We start from the raw sequence: 20,155 nt of genomic DNA, 5'->3' as shown, positions 1-20,155 counted from the left end.
AGTCACAAACACACATAATCCACTCACTCATTGTGATCTCACTCTGTCACACACGAAACACACACCCTTCAATGTCACCATAGCAACCTGACCAAGGACATCTCTCTAACTCCCTTGTCACTTATTTACTTCTGTGCCGTATCATCACAGTGATCAAAGTCATATTCTTTCCATAAATAACCCTGCGTTTTTTCTCTGCTGCCCTGCTTTTCCTCACTGACATTCTGCTCAGCAGGGCCATCACCAGCTTTTAGACCTATTCTTTGTCAAAATCAGTAATGGTGTAGTAAATATAAAGGTTCCTACTGTGGACTACCAAGAACCACTGCAGGGAACTGTATATGTTTTCAGATTAAGATTAATTAAATTGTCCATTGGCCACTGCAATATTGTTTAATCAAATATTAACATTGCTAAAAGCTGTTGATCTAATTGTCTGTATAATTACTGTATAAAATGGCACCACATACTGTATTTTTGCTAAAAGTAGCAGAAGCAGTAGTAGTAGAGTAAAAATAATGACTTTAGCCATCACAGACAAAAAACTTGCATCTGTAAAATGTCACTTTTCAGGAAATGAGAAAAGAGCACATTTTTAAGCTTACGTCTCTGCAGTCTTTTTTTTATCTCATTCAAACTTTTTCATAAGCTTGAAAGTTTTCATTTTTAAATGACTGAGATTTGTGTGGGTTGCAAAATCCCAGTTATTTGACACAATGGTGCAAATGCCTCAAAATGTAGAAATATTCATTTATTTTCTTCAAAAGATTTCTTTTTTTATTAAGAAAACTCATTGTCTGCTGCAGCTAAAATATGCTATAATTCCATCTATATACAAAGATGATTATTAATTTAAGAGCAAATTTTTTTTTTATTAATTGTAATTGACTGAAATACTGACTTTAAGATGTCTCTTTTCTGATGTACTGCTCCTTACACAGCTCTTTCAAAGTACAAAATGTGGACTTGAAACCACATCAGCAGATTAACTATTCAGTGTCAGGGTCATGTTCGCCCGAATGATTGTGATGTCCTGCTGAAGACTCTGCTCAGAGAAGTGCCGTAATTGAGGTTTTAGTCACATGCAGAGCGAGTCCTCCTGAGGCGATGGCACTCTTGGGCACAGCACTGTCACAAACAAGCAGCCTCTCTGCTCTCTGCCCCCCGAGCACTGGAAGCTGCTCTGCCTCAATCAGAGGGCACTTGCACGAATATGTGTGAATGTTTTAGGAAGTAATTTGCTTACCTATCATGTATATTTAATTTCATTGTGTGTGTGTGTGTGTGTGTGTGTGTGAGGGTGTGTGTGTGTGTGTGTGTGTGTGTGTGTGTGTGTTGAGTGAGAAAATATCTTTCTCACAGCTCCCTGCCCCCACCACTTTCTTTTTTTCCTTCTTCGTCTCTGTCTGCTTTGTGTGTGTCTGCCATCCCTTCTTTTTGCCGTTCACTCGCTCACGCCTTTCTTTCATAAGCCTGTCAGTTACTTTCTGAGTTTTTTGTTTCGTGGCCAGTTGAGTTCAGCTTGAATTGTTATTGAATATTTCTCAGGTCAGTTACAGTGGATAGATGATAATAGACTCATGCAAAACTCATGCCATCAGCAAATTCTCTTCCAAGGACATTGCAACCTGTCATTATCACCTGGTCATTCCTCCACAAATACACACAAACACACACTTGCACGACTTTTTGTCCCCCACATACACCTGTACGCACCCCGATGAGAACTACCACAGTGTACATGGCTTTCTGTTTTTTCATGTACAATAGTGGTGGTCTTTGAGGTTTTACAGACCGTAACCCACCATTCATCATCAGTAGCCAGTCGCCTTGCTGCATGACTCTCTAATCCCCTACTTGAATTACTGTCTTAATGAGCAAGAGACCAGGACCAGCACAGTGATGGTGCATCCATCATTCACTCACTCGCTTTCAATCTCCCATCCTTCACCCTCTCTGTTTCACTTTTGCTCTTTCTCGTTTTCAGTAACACTTGCCTGCCTTTTATTAAACTCTGTTTATTCTCTTTCTTGCTATTTGCCGATTTCTTCATATTTATGAGTTGAGTTTGTTTACATAATCAAATATGAATCTTAGGAAAGTAAAGGCATATTTTTGACATATCCTCTAATAAACAGCTAATAAAACTGAGGATATAATCACATAAATCTTATATTTAAAAGATTAAAATCTTCATATTTTGCTTTTGTGCGCAGAAATTTGTCATGTTCTCATTGTGGGAAATCAGTAATAGGGGCGGAAGTACACCAAGCCAGATAATTACACATTCTAACATTAAAACAATGGTTTAAATGTTTTGAACATTACAAATTAATAATAAATATAGAGATAAAAGATAAATAAGCATATGTGAGAGGAGATTTCTATCGAAAATGTGTGTTGCAGTCACACACAGAGCAAGAGGATTAACAGAGATGGTTTGTGTCACTGTGCCAATGGTCCACTTAAGTTAACTACCAGCTACCACTGCTGTACTCTGATAAAACTGCAGCTGATCTGTGCTGTCTGCCCTGTTTGTGTCCCCTACCACCAGCACAGGGTCAGTTCTGCTGAACCACAACACTTTGGGACCATAATGAAAGTATTAGTTTCTACTTTTAGGGCAGCTGTGAAAGCCAAAACAGAATTGTTCAGGTTAAAAAAGAAAGAAGAAGAATGGGCAGTGAGGAATAGGAGAGACATTGTGGCACAGAGCGATAGAGGACTTGTGGCACAGAGTGATAGAGGACAAGGTCTTTACTGTCTGTATGTTATAAATCCCTGAGTCTCCTTCACTGGATTTTGGGATGGGCTCCATCTCATTTGGACTGTTACAAAACTGCTAGAAGAGGCTCTCAAGAGATCTAGAGAGGACAAAAAGAGGAGGACAGAAAGCTCAGGGTCACACACAGTCCCTTGACTCCCCACTGAGATCAGAAATGGGCAGAAAGATTGATCTCCCACAAACTATCTCACTCATGCACACACACTGCACTGACCCAGGTACGCATGTTCAGTAGTGCAGGCATGAACTGAGGCATGTCATGTATGCATACATCTGTAAACTGTGGCCTTTCTGCTTTACGCTGTAACAATTTCAGGAACTTTTAATGTGCTCATTTCTTCCGCCTCTTCGATGTTTCATTATTGTTCTTGGCATAAAAGCGTATAGAGATGTAAATAAATTGTTTATCTTTATATTAAATGTTGCTGCAGTAGCTTTTAACATTACAATATGAAAACAGTCCAGTAAGTGTTTTTGTTAAACAGAACAAATCACAAAAGGTCCAAAAGACTTTGGCTTTGTAATGAGTCTCTTATTTCCACTTTCTTTCTAAGCATTTCAGCAGTAAAGTCCTACGCCATTTTTTACGCACCAATATACAACTATGCACGAAATCACCATGTTAAATTTATGGCCTGCCTTTTCTGACTGATTACCTCGTTTGTTCTCGTCGTGATGTCCTCTCAGTCCAGACGGTTCAAAAAAATAGGTCTCCTCAGTGCACAGGCGTGAGACCTTGCACAGCTAAAGTGACAGTTTGTTTCAGTACAAGACAGACAGACACACACAGGAGCAAGTAAACAGATGGCTTCAGCTACTATGTGTGGTCATAAAATTAAAAGAATATTTTGACATGTTGGGAAATATGCTTAGTCACTTTCTTGACAAGAGTTAGAGGAGAAACTTGATAAGACTTTTGTTTCTGTCTGGTAAATGCAAAGCTGCAAAGATTTATTTACTGCGTACTAAAACTAAAGTGTAAAAACGGCATTTTTGGTGAGGTTTTAGTTTAGATGGAGGATTATATGATTATGTCTTGGCAGTATACACAGTGACTTCCTTTGTTTTCACTTTTTCATACTTTTTCATTTTTGTACAGATTAAAACATCAAGATAAACCATCTTAACCGGTGAGAATTAGATCTGCTGGTAGACTGAATCAGTTTCCTTTGGATAGAGCCAGGATAGTTACTTCACCCTGTGTCCAGTCTGCACACTAAGCTAAGCTAACTTGCTGCTGGCTCCGGCTACATATTTACTATTCAGACATAAGGCTGGTGTTGAAGAAAGTAAATGAAAGTATTGCCTACAATGTTGAACTGTTCCTACTACTGTAACATGCTCTACTTTCCCATCAGTGCATCATCCAAATATATTCCCTGCTGTATTAACAATCTCTGTGTAGGACTTTGTATGCTGACAGAAAATCTTTGTTTTCTTTGATAAAGCCTCTCTACAACCAAATAATGGTGTTGTCTGGTTTAATTAACTGCAGTCTATCGACTACACCTTTTTCACTGAGCAATTTGTTTGAAAGACCAGCCTCCAACAGTTTATTTGCAGGCATATCCAAAGTGTCGGTGTCTGCACTGAAAATGAACGTATGACACAATGTTAGAGTTCTACATTTGCTTTCACTCGGCTGTTCCCTCAAAGCTCAGTAAGCCCTCATTATATTGGCGCCGACTGATCCACAATAGGAGGCTTATGGTATATCGGTGTGACATCCAGGATGATGGTTCAGGGAGACACTTGGCAGGTACATAACTGTGGCTCAAGTAATTGGGCTACAGGGGACATTTTTGAGGGACCAAAGCCAGTGCCGGCAGGCAGACAAGTTGGTAATGAGAAGCAGTAGAGGTTGGCATTCTCACATGTGACATAATGTCAACTGCATTTGGTAACACAAACTGTGGGATCAAGGCACACAGTGGAAGGAAGCTTCTCTGATATTTTTTTTTTTTTTTTTTTTTTTTTCTCTTTCAAACTGTGTTTTTACTCCTCTGCTCGGTGCAGCGAAGCTGTCACAGTCCGATTATCAAGAAAATATAAGGGTGGAAAAACAAAAGGGAAATCAGCATAAATGTTACTTAACAGGCCAGTGGGCCACCACAATCTGCAGATTAATTGGCAGAGTCTACAAGTGTCAAGGAATCTAGAGCATAATTCAATAAGGTTCCATCCTAGTTGTACCAGAATAAAGTATTTAAGGCTGTTTTAATGCATCACATGCTGTTATTAAATAGATCAGTAAATGTCCTTAACTTATAATTGATGCAAAGCACTGCTGCTGTTAGTTGCTCTTGTGCACAGATACGGTGAGGGTTATTCAGTTGTTAAACTCTGGTCCTGATACACAGTCTGCTCCTGACTCCCAGCAACCTTCTTGATTTCAGGATTAGGTTTTCTGTGTTGATTGTTTGTATTGTTTCTCTGTTTACCTCCCATCTTTGGCGCTGCTGGGTCTCTTGGTGTGCTTTGATTTTCTCTGACACTGGTCATGGTGATTTAAATTTTTAAATTGCCCATTTTAGTTGACTCCACATTCCCATATATATATGTTAGCCCCTGTGATCGACTGGTGGTCTTTTCTCTTCAGTGTTTTTTCCAGGATTCCTCCTACAATTCCCACATCGCTGTCCTCCCCATAACCCTAAAAAGGATTCGCCAGGCCAAGACAATTAATGTTTTTGCTCCATAACCATAAGCGACAGAAGGTCCGGATACCCTGCAGTGTAGCCCAGATGATTGATTAATGTTCAAATATTTGTTTTCCTTTCTCCTCTTCCCCTGTGGTAATTTCTATAGAGTTCATAAGTTTGGTGACAAGCCATCTAATTAGCCTTGAGTGCAATAATGATCCTACCTGTTTATTCATGGAATAAGGTTTATGTAATCCTCATGCTAATGTAATCATATGTTGTCCATTTGTGCACTGTGATAATCATTCTTGAAGGAAAAAACACAGTATTGAATTAGTACTGAAATAGACTGTGGCCTTGCCTCACAAACAAGATCAGCTGTTAGAGGCCTTGTGTCATTTACACTGACACCCCTCTCTGTGGGACTGAGTGAACCTAATCCACATCAGGAGGTTACAAAACCCATAACTCCCATCATATTTCATATCCCTAATTCACTCGACTGTTTTCTTCATTTCAGCTGTAGCTAGAAAATACCTCCCAGTATTAACTTGTTACTAGAAGCTGCAGTTACTCATGGAGGATTAAACGAATTACACCCCCTCAGTTCTGTAGAAGCCTTCATCAATTATCCATCTTTCACAGGATGGCACCAAGTTCTTTTTGGGTTGTCCTTCCAAAATGACATATCAATCCTTCTGACAACTGTTCTGCACTCTTGTAACGACATAGACACAAATAAGTGGATCATCTGTATCTTATCTTATGTATCAGGTAAATATTATTCCCAAACATAGAAATTTGTTTTTTTTTTAGATTTAGATTAGAGGTTTGTGTCCCTTCTGAAAAGCAACATTATTACACCACTGCCATATGTATGTTTCCTATGTAGAACATGTTGGGATCTGCAATCCAAATTTTTTTTTTTTTTTTTTCAGGCACCACACGACTTCCTCGAGAGGGAGAGGTGCCAGGTGTGGACTACAACTTTATCAGTGTTGGAGACTTTAGGATTTTGGAGGAGAGTGGACTTCTACTAGAGAGTGGGACCTATGACGGTAAGCATCACCACAGTGTTAGACACTTCTGTGTGTGTCTGGCTGTATGCACTTTTATACACGATTCACATTGAGTGCTCTCTATAATGGAGTGAGTGAATGCTCAATATTCACAGTCATTATGAGTTACAGCCCGCCTTAGTGAAATGTGACAAGCAGGCAAAATTTATTGATCAGTCAAACATGATTAAAGACTTGTTGGAAGTGACAGCCAGAGTAGCAGTGATACTCAGAGCCCTTTGGATAAACTTCAGTGTTCAGTTTTTCTACAGTGTGAAAAATTGGCCACTGAATGATAAGGTATACAGACCTTAGATATAAATAGAAATTCTGTAAGAAACCTGCACAACGGTGTAAGTTTTCTTATCAGCAGGGATTAGAGGAAACCTTTTGTGCCAGAGAGTAAATGCTTCCTAGTCAGCCTCTTAGAGCCAGCAGGCAGTGACAGGTGTGGTATGCAGGTGCAGATTTCTTATTTCACTCAGTTAGTAGGCTAAAGAGCGATAACCACCACTGTGGTTGTATTTTGCTTTGAAGATTGTTTAATGACCAGAGGTGGAATTCACATTCTACGATTACACATATTGCAAATTACACTATTTATAAACTAGTAGATTGAATGCTGAGTGAACCTGATTTTGTGACCTTAGAATTTCTAAGGCAACAACCCTTGTCTTTAAATTTAAATTTAAAGATGCTGCTTGATTCCTTTATTACATTTGAAATGTATTAGTCTGTTTTTAATTAAAACTAAAATTCCACAGAGTTATAGAGTGAGCATATTTTCCCTTTTGATAAATCACACTCATCTACAAATTTTAGGAAATTATCGACCTCCAAGATAAAATGTGCTAATTCCTACATGTTTTCTTATTAATCTAATCAAAATAGGTAATGAAGGTGCAGGTTACCTACAGTTTTCAAGATATTTCACAATAAAGGTTTATAATTACACACAGGTGAGTAAATTTGCCTACATGGGAGGGAGGGGGTTGTCTGATCATGATGCCTCGTAACTGCTCGTTAGAAGCTACACAGCAATTTGGTCAGGTTTTTATTAAAAAAGCATGAAAACGTTACATGAAAAACCAATAAATGAATGGAAAGGTAAATAGATACATTTATATTGATTAGTGTGGCACCATTCTCACTGCTATACCACATTTTGCAGAAAAGCTATGGAGCATAATTGCACAGCCCTCTCCTAATTTTGAATTATTTTGATGCAGTTTTGACCTGAAGCTGTATCTTGGAAACAATTAACACAGGACTTAATTTTCCTTTATTAGTGACCCAATTCTGGTCACATTTAGCTACTTTCATTTCTGAGTTCCACATGTTTACCTGTGATGTGTGTCAGTCTTTAAATGTACATGTATGGTCAGTCTTATATATGAATGAAAACATTATTTGTCACCGCATATGATTTACTTCCCTCTGTCTATTTCTGCATCTGTGTATCTTTCTTCTCACCAATTCATATTCACACAGCAGTGTTTCAGCATGCAAGCAGTTTGTACCTGATGGTGACCTCATGTAAACAGTCAACCTGCTGATCATACCAGCTGCTGCACTGTCACACATTAGGAAGTCCCACTCGTGTTCTTACTCTCAAGTCATGCTTTATTCATGGGATAAACCAACCTTCTTATCCTCCTCCAGTAAATGCTGGCTCACCACAAGCATCCCTAACTGGAACTTGAAAATTTAGGGCCAACTGAAGTACCAATCTTCCCTTGTCTTATCCCTCCTTAGAAAATTGATAATTGAATTTACTTGACAGCATCTGGCTGCAGTAAATATGTCAGTGGTGACTAATATTTTATAACAAGGAGACAAGTGTAGTCATGTTCCTTCCAGTTAGATGTTTATACAATACTTGGAGCTTGGAGAACAGCTGAAAGGCCAAGTGTTACTAACCCCTTTTGCTAAAATAGGGCAAAAACAGCTGCCCTGCATTCAGCGGTCTTGGAACGTCACATGGTTGCAGTGTATTTGTGTCATGAAGGGATTGGAACAGAGGATTTCTCTCACATTGCGTAATGATTATGGCAATAACATGATAATCTTCCAGCTCTCTTTAATCTGATTCTTTCTTGCCACAAATCCAGGCTGCTGTGAAATGAGAGAGGATTTCTCTTAATGTTTGAGGGGCAGATTCTGGGCATGTGAATGTACCATTCTCTCACAACCATTCAGCTGCATCATTGTGCTTCATGTATGATAGAAAATTAAAAGATAAAGTTACATTCTTAGTCACATGAAAAATACCTTCCTCTGGGTATGCACAAGTGTGTTTTTGCTTGTCTATTTGTATAACTGTGTGTGCGTGCGTGCGTGCGTGCGTGCGTGCGCGCGTGCGTGCGCACGCGTGTGTGTGTGCGTGTGTGTGTGTGTATTTACAGAGAGACTTTGCATTGTAATATTCTAATGTGAAGTGTGATCTGGGCCTGCTGAGGCAGGTTCCTCCAACAGTCTCTGGTCCCTGTGATAAGGCGACATTCCCTCATCCCTTAGCTCAGCAGCAGCAATGACATTTGACACACACAAATGAGCACTCATCCATACATCCATGCTCACATCCTTCCATGTGTTGAGATAGATGATCTAAGAATTCAAAAAACATGTTTCAGTAAATGTCAAGTCACCCATGAGCTGTCCTACATCTGTGACCTGAAACAGAAAGGCTTTACATATTTTTTTGTAGTTTGACTGTAGGTACAGAGGGAGAAAGCAAACTGAGGAAGAACATATAACACAGAGAGTCGATACAGAACCACGGAGGCTGAGGAAGAGGCATAGAAATATACTGAGCTCCTTAGCTCCAAGTGGAAGCAGTGGAAGCAGGACTGCCTTGGCTGCTTGCTGTCGTGTGGATTAGCTTAAAAGTTGGAAGGTTTCAGTTTGCTATCCCTGAGAGAGAACCAAACATTCTGATAGTGGCTGTTCCTCCCTCTTTTTTTCCTCTTAAACCCAGTCAGCACCAGCACTGCATGGCCACTGTAGAAGAGACTGTTGATCTCTGAGCAGCACAGTGAACTCAAAGAGGAGCTGGAAGTAATCGGATCGAGGAATGGGATTTACTCCATTTAGCTGTGCTTCAAGCACAGCCTATTTCTTTTTCTTTGAAAAGAGGAAACTAAAAATGGTCTGGTGTTCTCCTGTGTAAGTCAAAGGGTTACGTTCCCTTTGTGAAAAGCTCAGTTTATAAGCATACATTAAGTGAGCTGTGCTCAAGGTACTAAGCTGATGGGATTCTTAGCTAATCATAATGGTCTAACTAATAGTCCCAGATGACTTGCCTGAATGCTCATTATGCTAATAGTTCATGTATAACAATTCTTCTCTTCTTAGGAAATATTTTATGGGAGTCATTTAATGCATTGTACACATAATTTCAATTTAAACACCCTCTCCTCGACTTTTATAAATCATTCTGCCATCCATGACCCTGTTAATCTCTTATCTTCAAGGAAGGCTCTTTGGATAAAACACAGATGCACACCAGGCCAGAGGGAGACTGCTCCCTTGTGTCCAGGCTGCTCTGTAAATGGTAGCATACATGATGGCTACTCCCTGTCGCTCCAGAGGATCCCAGACACATCAGCCATCTGTGTTAGGCAATGAGAGCATGTCTTTTTGGGCTTTTGGTCCTTCCCTTAGTCTCTGTGCTTCTAAGTTTCAGGATGAGACGTTCTCTCAGAGCAGAGCAGAACAGGCGTAGCAAATGCACTAGTCCAGAGACTTGAAATGCAAGACTGGCGATACAGCTGCCAGGAGTATGAGTTGTTTTCTGATAAATGACATCTCTAATCTGCTCCCAGGGAATTCATATTTCTGCCAAATCAAGATCCACTTGAAGCTTGTTGTTTTGGGATCCCCATTGTGATAATGAGCTGGTTTTAACGAGGAAAGAAAACAGAGCTGGAGATGAAATTGGTGTAATATTCGTACATTTCTTGTAATAGTTTAGTAGCAGCGTTTGTAGTATGAATAGTTGTGTGGCAAGATGAAAGAGTGAGTTTGACCTTGTGTAGCTTATGCATAGTGCCCTTGATACCAGGAGCCCTTTCATTACCAGTAGCTAATTCCACCACCATGAAATTGCTTGCACGCACTTTGAAAGAAGAGGCTCACTCTTTGTGGCTCATCAACCCTGTGATACAAGGATCACAAGTAACGTCATACAAGCTCCACTGCTCATCAGCTTATGAGGCTTCCCTCCATTTAGAATGTCAAATGAGGCCACAAATCTTTACTGACACAATGCTTTCACACACCTCTATCTGCAGTACACATTTATTCAAGGCCAGAAGACATGTTTGTACGTAATTAATCACAGAGGTGGTGTCTGGCTGATGAATGTCAGCGTGTGGCAGGAGACAGGAGGGGATTAGCCATCAGACCCAGTCTCTCCTTGCTATCATTGTGTCATCCCTGTTAATGAAGCTATCTTTGACAAATGAGGATGTGGACCACTTAGTAAACATTGGGTCAAGCGACGGGGGGGGGGGCTTTCATCCAACCTCCTTCTCCTCCTCAACCTTCTCACAGCTTTGAGGAAGATGAGTAAAGCTGCATTAGGCCAGTTTACTGTGCATTGTAGTTGGCATGCCTGAAGAGATAAGGCTAGGGCTGGAGATGGGCTCACTTATCAAAAAAGCTGTGGCGGTGTTGCTGTATTGCTGTAAAGTTGCTGGAATGACTGTGATGTTTTCCTCAGAGCCCTCTGTTCTTCCTGGCATGCACGTTGTTGTCAGCCTTCACTCTTTGTACCAAGCTATAAAAAGATCCAGAGTTGATCACTGCTGCTTTTACAGTACAGCATTTGTGATGTCTGCATGTTCACACTTAAGTACATCAAAGGTTCATAATACCATGGTCCCCTACACAGCTGGGTCCAAAAAAAATAAGATCAAGTTTGTGGAAGCTAATTAAATTGCTGAAAATCCCTATTTCCCAGTGGTATCTCTCCCTATTCTTTAATTAATCTAATTATAAATCATGATTTAGCTGAGCAGACTCAATCTGATGATGACTTATTGTATGAACCAGGGTAAGTATTTGACCTTACAAATGGATTGCCAAAAGATTAATTTCATATTATTGTGTAAACACATCTGACAAAGCCGTATTAAGCAAGCAATCATAATAAATGCTAGGGATATGAATTTGTATGCACATTATATATAATCCTAATAGAGTTTGAGTAATTACTTATTCTAAACCTAAATTGAGTTTCATATACTGCTCACCAGCCCCACATAGATGGATCGTCCCATGAGCTAAACGAGCAAATCATTTGACAAAGTTTTGCACTCTCTCCCCTCTCTCTACAGATCATAGTTATCCCACTGAATATTTATAATCTGTAGCACAAGGTTTTTCTTCATTAGGAAAAAAAGCAAGCTGAGACATAGATAATTGGTGTATTCAGTGATCAGTGTAATTAGTTGCTGGCAAATTCCAAGTGAACTGATTTTAATGTTACATGAGTCATGACAGCTCTGTGGTGCAGTTATCGAGGGAAAACAAAGCAGGGGGGTTAAGAGACGTGAAAGTCATGCAGAGGAAGCAGACCTCTGAAACTTGTAAATAGTCAGCCTTGGGTGCTGGTGTGTGACATTTAGAGAATTAATCATTAAATCAGTTGAATTGGATTGATGTTAGACATTGTTGAGCTCTGACTTTTCTCATTGCCTCCCACATCGACATTCTAGAGATTATGACAACCTTACTGTTCATTTTTCTTTCCTTCGGTCTGCACTGTAGCTTTCTTTTCTGTGGTCATCTTTTCTGTTTGTGGTGGAATTTTTTAATGAGTAAATCTCCCTCATTCTTTTATTCTTCTCTTCCTCTGGCTGCTTGTCCCATCCTTTATTCTGCAAGGAAACTACTACGGGACACCGAAGCCTCCAGCAGAGCCCAACTTAGTCCAGCCAGACCTGGTGGATCAGGTGCTGTTTGATGAAGACTACGGTGGCGACGTCCCCAGGAAACGTACAACCTCAGTGAGTAAGATGGACAGGAAGGACAGCGCAGTCCCTGAGGAAGAAGATGATGATGAGAGGCCACCGCTTGTCAATGGATTGCCTGGTCAGTAAATGTCAAAGCACAGAATATCATGTTAAATAATAGAGTTTCAGTCAGACTCTGTTTATCCTTTGGTTGTGGAATTGTCACATTTGGTCAGTGTCACTGTCTGTTCCTCTGTAAGACGTAATGATTTTGACTGGTTTCACATTATATTTGGGCCCAGTGGGTGTTTGAGAACACTGCAGTGCCGTGCACACCTCAATCCATTACATAAAACAGCACCAAAAGAATTTTCTACTGAGCAGGTTATTAATCTTTCTTATATTATCATCCCATCTGCTCATTTGTGGGTCACTTAAGGTTGTAGTATTTTGTAGTCCCAGATCAAATACGGTTTAAAGAATTAGTTCATCCAAATAACATAAACAATTAACATTGGTGGTGTCTAATTATATCTATCTGGTTGTAGTTATGATTTTATTTCTCTATGTTTTGGATGTGATTCCTTTATTTGGTCCAGAATTTTGAGCTTGATCTGAAACAAGCCCATGGAAAACCGTACATTAGTTTGAAAACAGAGTCCTGTTCTGAAAGAAACCCAAAGCAAGCCTTCAAATAATAAAAAAATAACTTTAAGTTGCAGTTTTTCTGTAGCTCCAATGACCTCACTGTCCTAACTCTCATCTTATATCACATTTAGTTATAAGAAATAAAGATATAATAAAGATGATCTTCCTCCTGCAGTCCCGTTACTGTTACTGTCTAATATACTGTAGTAGAGTCACCTTGAGAGCAGGACGCTGTATGTGATCAAGCTTTAATCTGTCCTTAATGCTCACATGGAGAAAAGCACTCCAGTAGAAATGGGGTATATAGTGTGCACCATACCTGGGTTTTCTTGGTAAGAGAATTGGGGTGAACAGTGAGGCAGGTCCAAGCTGAAAATAGTAGTTTTTTACACAATGAAACAGCTCAAACACTGCTTGCTCAGCTGTACAAGGGATTCACAGAAATCCAAAATGTTTACCCAACCGCTCTGTCATATTGAAATCAAACACAAAACAATACCCACACATCCAGGAGTTCTTTTTATGGAAAGAAACCAGTCACAAATGACCGCTCTGCTTCAGCCCGCAGCTGTGGTAGCGAAGTCTCAGACCAACCATAGATGGGCAGAGATATGGTTGAATGAAAAAAGAGGTTAATGGAAAATGTGAGCTCTAAAGTCTCTAAACTCTTGACTGCAGCTTCCCCCATCTTTGCTTAGCCCACCCTTATCAACCCTGCCCCTCTCCCCATAGCCTGTCCATAACCCCTCTGACTGGTCATCAAGTGGGCCCTCACCCTGCGGTGAACCTTACTGATGACTCCAGTTTTGCTCATGGCTCTCCCCTCAGGCTGGTTTTTCAAGTGTTTACATGGCTAGAGTGTATACAGCCTCTTCAAACACACTATGAACATCTTTTTTCTGTCTCTTTGAGAGGAAGAAATTGTTGAGAAGCTGAAAATAACCAACATGTTGATGCTTCCGGGAGACTCTGTGGTTGGATTTTTGGCAATTTTGAACTATAAAATTCAGGTAGAATCATCTTTAGGGTGCATTTCTCCCAGAAATTCTTGTTTGTGGTGTGCATGACATCTTTTGGTATCATCCTCTGTTGTGAGGAGGTTAGCTCCACATAAAAAGGGATAAAAAGCATTTGTGTTTTTCATCCCTTCATAACGGTCTTCTGAGGGAAGCCATGAAGTGCTAAGTCAATTAAGACAGCCTTTGTTTTATGTTGTACTAACTGTAGAGCAGTTTCTCTTTAAAAGGGAGTATCACTAAATACAAGAGGATATTTGTGAATAGCACAAGTACTATCATACAGAAAATCAGGGCTCAAATTACACTTTCTATCCTGCAGCATTGCAGCAACAGGGGACTGTGTATACACACATAAGCCTAAGCATTAACTGTGTGCACATGCAAATGCAGAACAGCCTTTTGCCCAACACATGCACGCCATCACTCACATGCAAATCCCATGAGCGACATCATCCCTCCCTCCTCTTCCTGTCAGTAGGCAGGAAAACAGAAGGGCAGAGTTGCTCCTGCAGGTTAACCTTTGTCTCTGTATGCTGTTTTCTCCCTATCTTCCTCTTCTAATCCATCCTTCCCCTCCTCTCTCCAGAGCACAAAGAGGGAGCAGATTGGAGGAAAGCGGTGCCTAGCTACACCCAGTCCAGTGGGACCATGGACTTCCGCACATGGAGTTCTCTTCCCCGTGATGACAGCCTGGAACCCCTGCCCCTTAACTGGGAGATGGCTTATACGGAGACCGGCATGGTCTACTTTATAGAGTAAGTGAAAAACACAATCAATGGGTCATGTGACCTTGTAATAATGAAACAATTATTTATTGATTAACTGATGAGCTTCAGCTGAAATTCAGCAACTTTTCTAGCAAGCAATGACTGTATTTTATGTGATTTATCCAATAAAGGTGCCACATGTTACATCATTTTCCTATATAAAGATTTAAAGCCTTTCTGTGTCTTATAATCCCCACCAAATGCAAATGACTCTTGTTTGAGCAGAGTTGATTTAGGAAATTGCTTAGCATGTCAGTAGCAACCAGTGGGCTTGGATCTTTCCATGTAATTTGATGATCATAAGATAAATAGAACAATAACAGCTGTAACACAAACAGTGAGGGCGCTACAGACGTTAGCTATGACAGATGTAGTGCAGTGTATTCTCTGGTTGAATTCCTGGGAAACGGATGACTTGTGTGTTGTTGCTTATGTTAATTATGCCGTCTTTCAACTACAGTGGGGTATGTTACAAGATGTGATATTAAAAATCAAAGTTATGGTTGTGTATCTGATGTTAGTAGCATTGTGTTTAATGCCATCGTCTTCATGCATAATGAAAAATAGATAAATGTTTCTGTCAGTACCAAATCAGTGTCTAATCAGCATAACAGTAGAGCTGGGCTTGATCCTGCGTGTGTAATGATGGGTTTGTGATCTACAAGTCACATCATTTCTCATCATAGTGATTTAAAAAAATAAGCTCAACAGTAAACACATTCACATAAAAAGGAAATAACAAATGGTCTGGGTAAAATACACATATTCTCATCCTTCAGTGATAGCAAACTTTAATGACAAGAGTTCAAATATTTTTGTGCTGTATTTATAATGGCATGAATAAAGCGCAGCGCTTCGGGAAGATATAAATACTTAGATTTATTGCCACTGACTGCCGCAGTTGATTCAGTTTTCTTCTTTACCAAACAGCCCGGCTTTTATCTCAGAGACTAACATGTTAAACTCCTTCTCTAGACCAATCAGTTCTTTGATTTCAGAACAACTGAGTAAACCAACCTTTCTCAGAGGCCCATACTGTATGTGTGTGAGTGTACACACATGCACATGTTCGTGTGACCCTGTTCGTATTTGGCCCTAAGCCTCTTGTCCCTGAAGATAAAAGATAAATAAGACCATTGTGATTTTCCTCCTGATTACACACCTCAGTTGTTTAACACATTTGAAGATAAACGAGTTTGTCATGTTTCACATTCAGAGGAGTTTTTCTCCCCTCTGAAAAGGCCACCAAACCATAAACAGAGTAATGTGACAGCTGAATATAAAGCAATGGATCAGATGTTTGTTTATGAATCCAATAACCCTTGTGCATGAGAGATAATGCACTGCTGCCATTTTTCTATTGTGGCACATTCTTTCCTTGGCAACTTGTACCTCGGTAGCAGTTTCTTTGCTGGCACAGGTCTTTTGTTGATATTTTCTGGCTGCTGTTTGTGCTCCACAGTCACAATACCAAGACGACCACATGGTTGGACCCCCGCTTGGCAAAAAAGGCAAAGCCCCCTGAGAAGTGTGAGGATGGAGGTATGTAGACTGCAATACACAGCTGCTTTACTCAGACATACAGAAATTCTGTAACACATTCAATTGTCACAAAGGCATACCTTAAAACTGTGCTGTGTTATGTGATCCATAAATAACCAACCAGGATAAAATATAAACATCTCTTTAACATTACATGTAACTTAAGAGTAACTCCCAAGCATCACAGTCATATGACCCAGTTGTTCTCAAATCTAAAGCTGGGGTTTACTTTAAGGAATTCCAGGCATGTCTCTTAATGTCAGGATGCTAATGTTGGCTTAAGTGCAGGCAGAGACAGAGAGTGGCCACGGCTAAAAGAGTGGGACCCTTCCAGCCTGGTTTTAATGGATTTTTACAGGCGGACGGTAGGCTGGATGGTATGTTGCTTATGAAAAGCAACTCCAAAGCTCTCTCTTGCATGAAGAGCTATTCTCTTTCTCTCCCTCTTTTTCTCTCACTCTGCCTGATAAGTTCATCGGGGCATGATGTACATCAGCCATTCTAGCTGGCCTGCTTGTTGAAACCACCGAAATATTTATAAAATTATTGTAGGTCTTTTTCATGCCTGTTTTCTTATGCTAAGCGTCGCAGTCAGGGAAAAAAATACTTTGGTAACTATTGCTCTATCTAACCACCATTTTGAATGGGTTACAACTCCCAGATCACTGTGTTCTCATTATTGTGCCTGCTCTTCCTGCTCTTTCTTCCATTCTGTTATCTTTGTCTGTGCTCCCTATTTGTATCTTTCTGCAGCACAATGGCGCACTATTTTCTTTTTGCAGAGTTACCTTATGGCTGGGAGGAAATTGACGATCCACAATACGGAACATACTATGTTGAGTAAGTTTTACTGATATCGACTGATTTATTGATGTCTGTATTTTCCAGGTACTGCAGCTGCCTTCATCACAAACATTGAGTTGTTCCTAGCAAATGCAAATAACACATTTTACTAGAAGGATCACAGTACAAATGTGTGTTATACTTAGTTAGTGTGCATTAGCAGTGGACAAGCATAAATCAATACTAAAAAAATCAACAAAAGGATGTAGCACATGGCTCATTTTTGTAAATTGCAGGTGAGGATGCTCTGAGTTATGTAACATGCAGAGAGGAAACATTAACCTGGAGAACAGTTAATGATTGTGATCAGGATTTTCCCATTGTTTATCAGTGGGTGGCAAAATGAAATTTTGCAGGTGTTCACATGCACTGACCTGTACAGGAACACAACACTTAGTGATTTTTTGCTGAGCTCTCAGTGTTTCTCTGTGTGTGTGCGCATATAGAGTTTTTGTATAAATCTCTACACCTTGTTTGTACATTTGTCTGTACAAAATGTTTTTTGTGCACACTACCCCAGTGGGGAATTAGCGAAACAGTATTACGGAGGAGCAGGGAGATTTTTAGCTAGAATGTATGGAGGGAGGAGAGTGGGGGCTGGAAGGGGAGGTAGCAATCTGCTGTGATGAAAAGAAAATGGGAACGCCCGTGTTGTTTTATTGCTCATACTGTAGAAGGATCCCTCCCAGGTAGAAGTGACATGAGGAAGAAGCCTGCACACTTTGGACAAGGAGAGTCATTGGCATATAGATGGAGCTTGTAGCTGCCAGTGTTTTAGCTTTAAATGAGTTCGCCATGAAACAATGGCTGTGGTTTGTTTGCCAGGGGGACAACAGGCTGTTTACCTTGTTGTAGAGGAACAGGATGTTGCTGGTGGTCGGGGGGTTTATTTCCTACAATATTAAATGGCTAAAAGCTATAGTAGTTTCTCCACATAAAGAGGAGACAAGCCAGCCTTTACTGTATGTATGCTGTGCTTATGAATGTATTTATAATGGCACCACTATACTGTCCCTCTATCCCTCTATTGCAAAATCATGGTTCCTTTATAGTGAGGTTGCATGCATAATTAATTACAAAGAAATGGTGCAGTAAGCTCAGTAAGTGAGAGAGTGTGTGTGTGTATGTGTGTGTGCGTGTGTGTGTGTGGGGGGGGTTTGTCTTAAATCTGAGCCTGTTTATGTTTTAGCCACATCAACCAGAAAACCCAGTTTGAGAATCCAGTACTAGAAGCAAAGAAGAAGCTGAGCCAGGAGACGGCTGTAATTCAACAAGCCTCAGCAGCACCTTCCCAAGGTAACAACAGCATCGCAGAGCTTGTGCCCCTCTTCAACTTTCTCTGTGTTTGGATTGTTAGAGGAAAAAAAGCTTCCAGGATGTCATAACTGCAGTAGAGTTAAATAAAGCACACACAAAATTAAACTATGCACACTATGCAAGAAAACCTGCAATCACTGCACTGCCATAAAGCACAAAGGACAGTGACTTTTCAAAAGATCATGAGGTATTTTTGTAGGTTCTGATAGCTTCCTCAGGTTTATAAGACGTGCAAATACATGTAAGGCTGTAATTGCTCCCACTAGCTTTTGTCATTGTCTGTCTTGAAACAAAAACAAGAAATTCTGGTAAGACTTAGGTTAGCATAAAGAAACTCTTTGTTGCTGCTTTAATACCTTCAACCACTCTTTCTAATTCTTCCTTTTTGTGCTCTTATTAATTCACCTAATACTTCTATTACTTCACATTAATTTAATAGCAACAGCAATAGTTTTGGCTTAACTGGAGTCATGTAACATTTTCACTCAGCTTATTCTATTTCTGTACGCACTGTAAATCACTCTGGACATGAACACCAGCTAATTGTCTAAAATATAATTATAGTTTAATTACTTTGCCTCTGTGTAGATCCCAATCCTTTCACCTTAGTCAGTGTGCTGTGATAAGTATGTTTCCTGGGAACAGACACAGTGGGAATGTCAATATTTCCATGGATTTTCATCAGAACTTGTCAGCCTTCAAGGAGCCTCAAACAATAACAGACTAAAAGTCTTTCGTTTCCTGGTTTGCTCATACTGTAGTACAAGCTTTTGGTAGTGCTCTAGTAATGGCCTGTTGTTTAAGTTGACAAGTCTGTTTCTTTCCCGCAATAAACCGTATGAATTACGTATGGTTTCATTACAATAGATGTATACCCAGATTAACATGCTGCGGTAGTGGTGATAGACCCGTAGCACTGGTAGGGATTCAGGGAGTGAGGGAGGGAAGCAGAGGAGGGGGGTGGCTTTTAGCAGTGCATGTGGCAACAGCTGGTGGAACAGCATGTCAGAGGGGCCAGGCATAATCAGACTCTCTCTGCTCAGGTGTGCTGGGACTCAGGAAACCACCATCTCACCCCTGATTACAGATTACACAACCTAGTGAGCTGTCAGATGGTAGCTATGATGAAACCACAGCATCATCATTCGACAGTTACAGCTCAGGCTATAATTCTGATGTTTTTATCCGGGATGATCCATAAGGTTTTATATGTTTTAAGTTTGTCTCTTTAAAACATAAATAAAAAATATGAATATGTATAAAAATATATCCATATACATGAAACATCTTTTCTGTTTCATTGAATATTATTTGTCTGTTGAATATTAGCAGTTTTGAGGTCTACGTTCAGCTGACTCTATGTGGTGATGCTGAAAAGGACACTGTTCTGTGATGTTTGTCACCACAAAATAGCAGCCTTTTCATGAAATGTGTGCATTGTGGTAATTTGGTGTTTACTTGCTCCTTTCCTCTCTCTTAGCCTTATAACGCCTGTCACTTTGAAATTCTGCTCCTCAAGGTGCAGTCTTGGACACAGTAGCTCCTATTGCTCCATTGATGTATAAGAAAGATGTCTT

At 40.1% G+C, this 20,155-nt stretch overlaps 1 protein-coding gene across 2 annotated transcripts in view; it reads left to right on the top strand.

Annotated features, from left to right (window-relative positions):
* magi3b (membrane associated guanylate kinase, WW and PDZ domain containing 3b) overlaps positions 1 to 20,155 on the top strand; it is a 109,896-nt gene that overhangs the window by 73,981 nt on the left and 15,760 nt on the right. For both annotated transcript variants that reach the window (XM_026307571.1, XM_026307572.1), the window contains exons 3-8: positions 6,366 to 6,485; positions 12,375 to 12,581; positions 14,696 to 14,864; positions 16,339 to 16,418; positions 17,201 to 17,258; positions 18,451 to 18,557. In XM_026307571.1, the coding sequence (XP_026163356.1) occupies positions 6,366 to 6,485; positions 12,375 to 12,581; positions 14,696 to 14,864; positions 16,339 to 16,418; positions 17,201 to 17,258; positions 18,451 to 18,557 (741 nt within the window). The remainder of the gene's footprint in view (positions 1 to 6,365; positions 6,486 to 12,374; positions 12,582 to 14,695; positions 14,865 to 16,338; positions 16,419 to 17,200; positions 17,259 to 18,450; positions 18,558 to 20,155) is intronic.

The sequence above is a fragment of the Mastacembelus armatus genome, chromosome 5 (genome assembly GCF_900324485.2).
Source record: "Mastacembelus armatus chromosome 5, fMasArm1.2, whole genome shotgun sequence".
NCBI classification, from domain to species: domain Eukaryota; kingdom Metazoa; phylum Chordata; class Actinopteri; order Synbranchiformes; family Mastacembelidae; genus Mastacembelus; species Mastacembelus armatus.
Note: the sequence above shows the minus strand (reverse complement) of the source record. Positions and strands in the feature narration are given on the sequence as shown.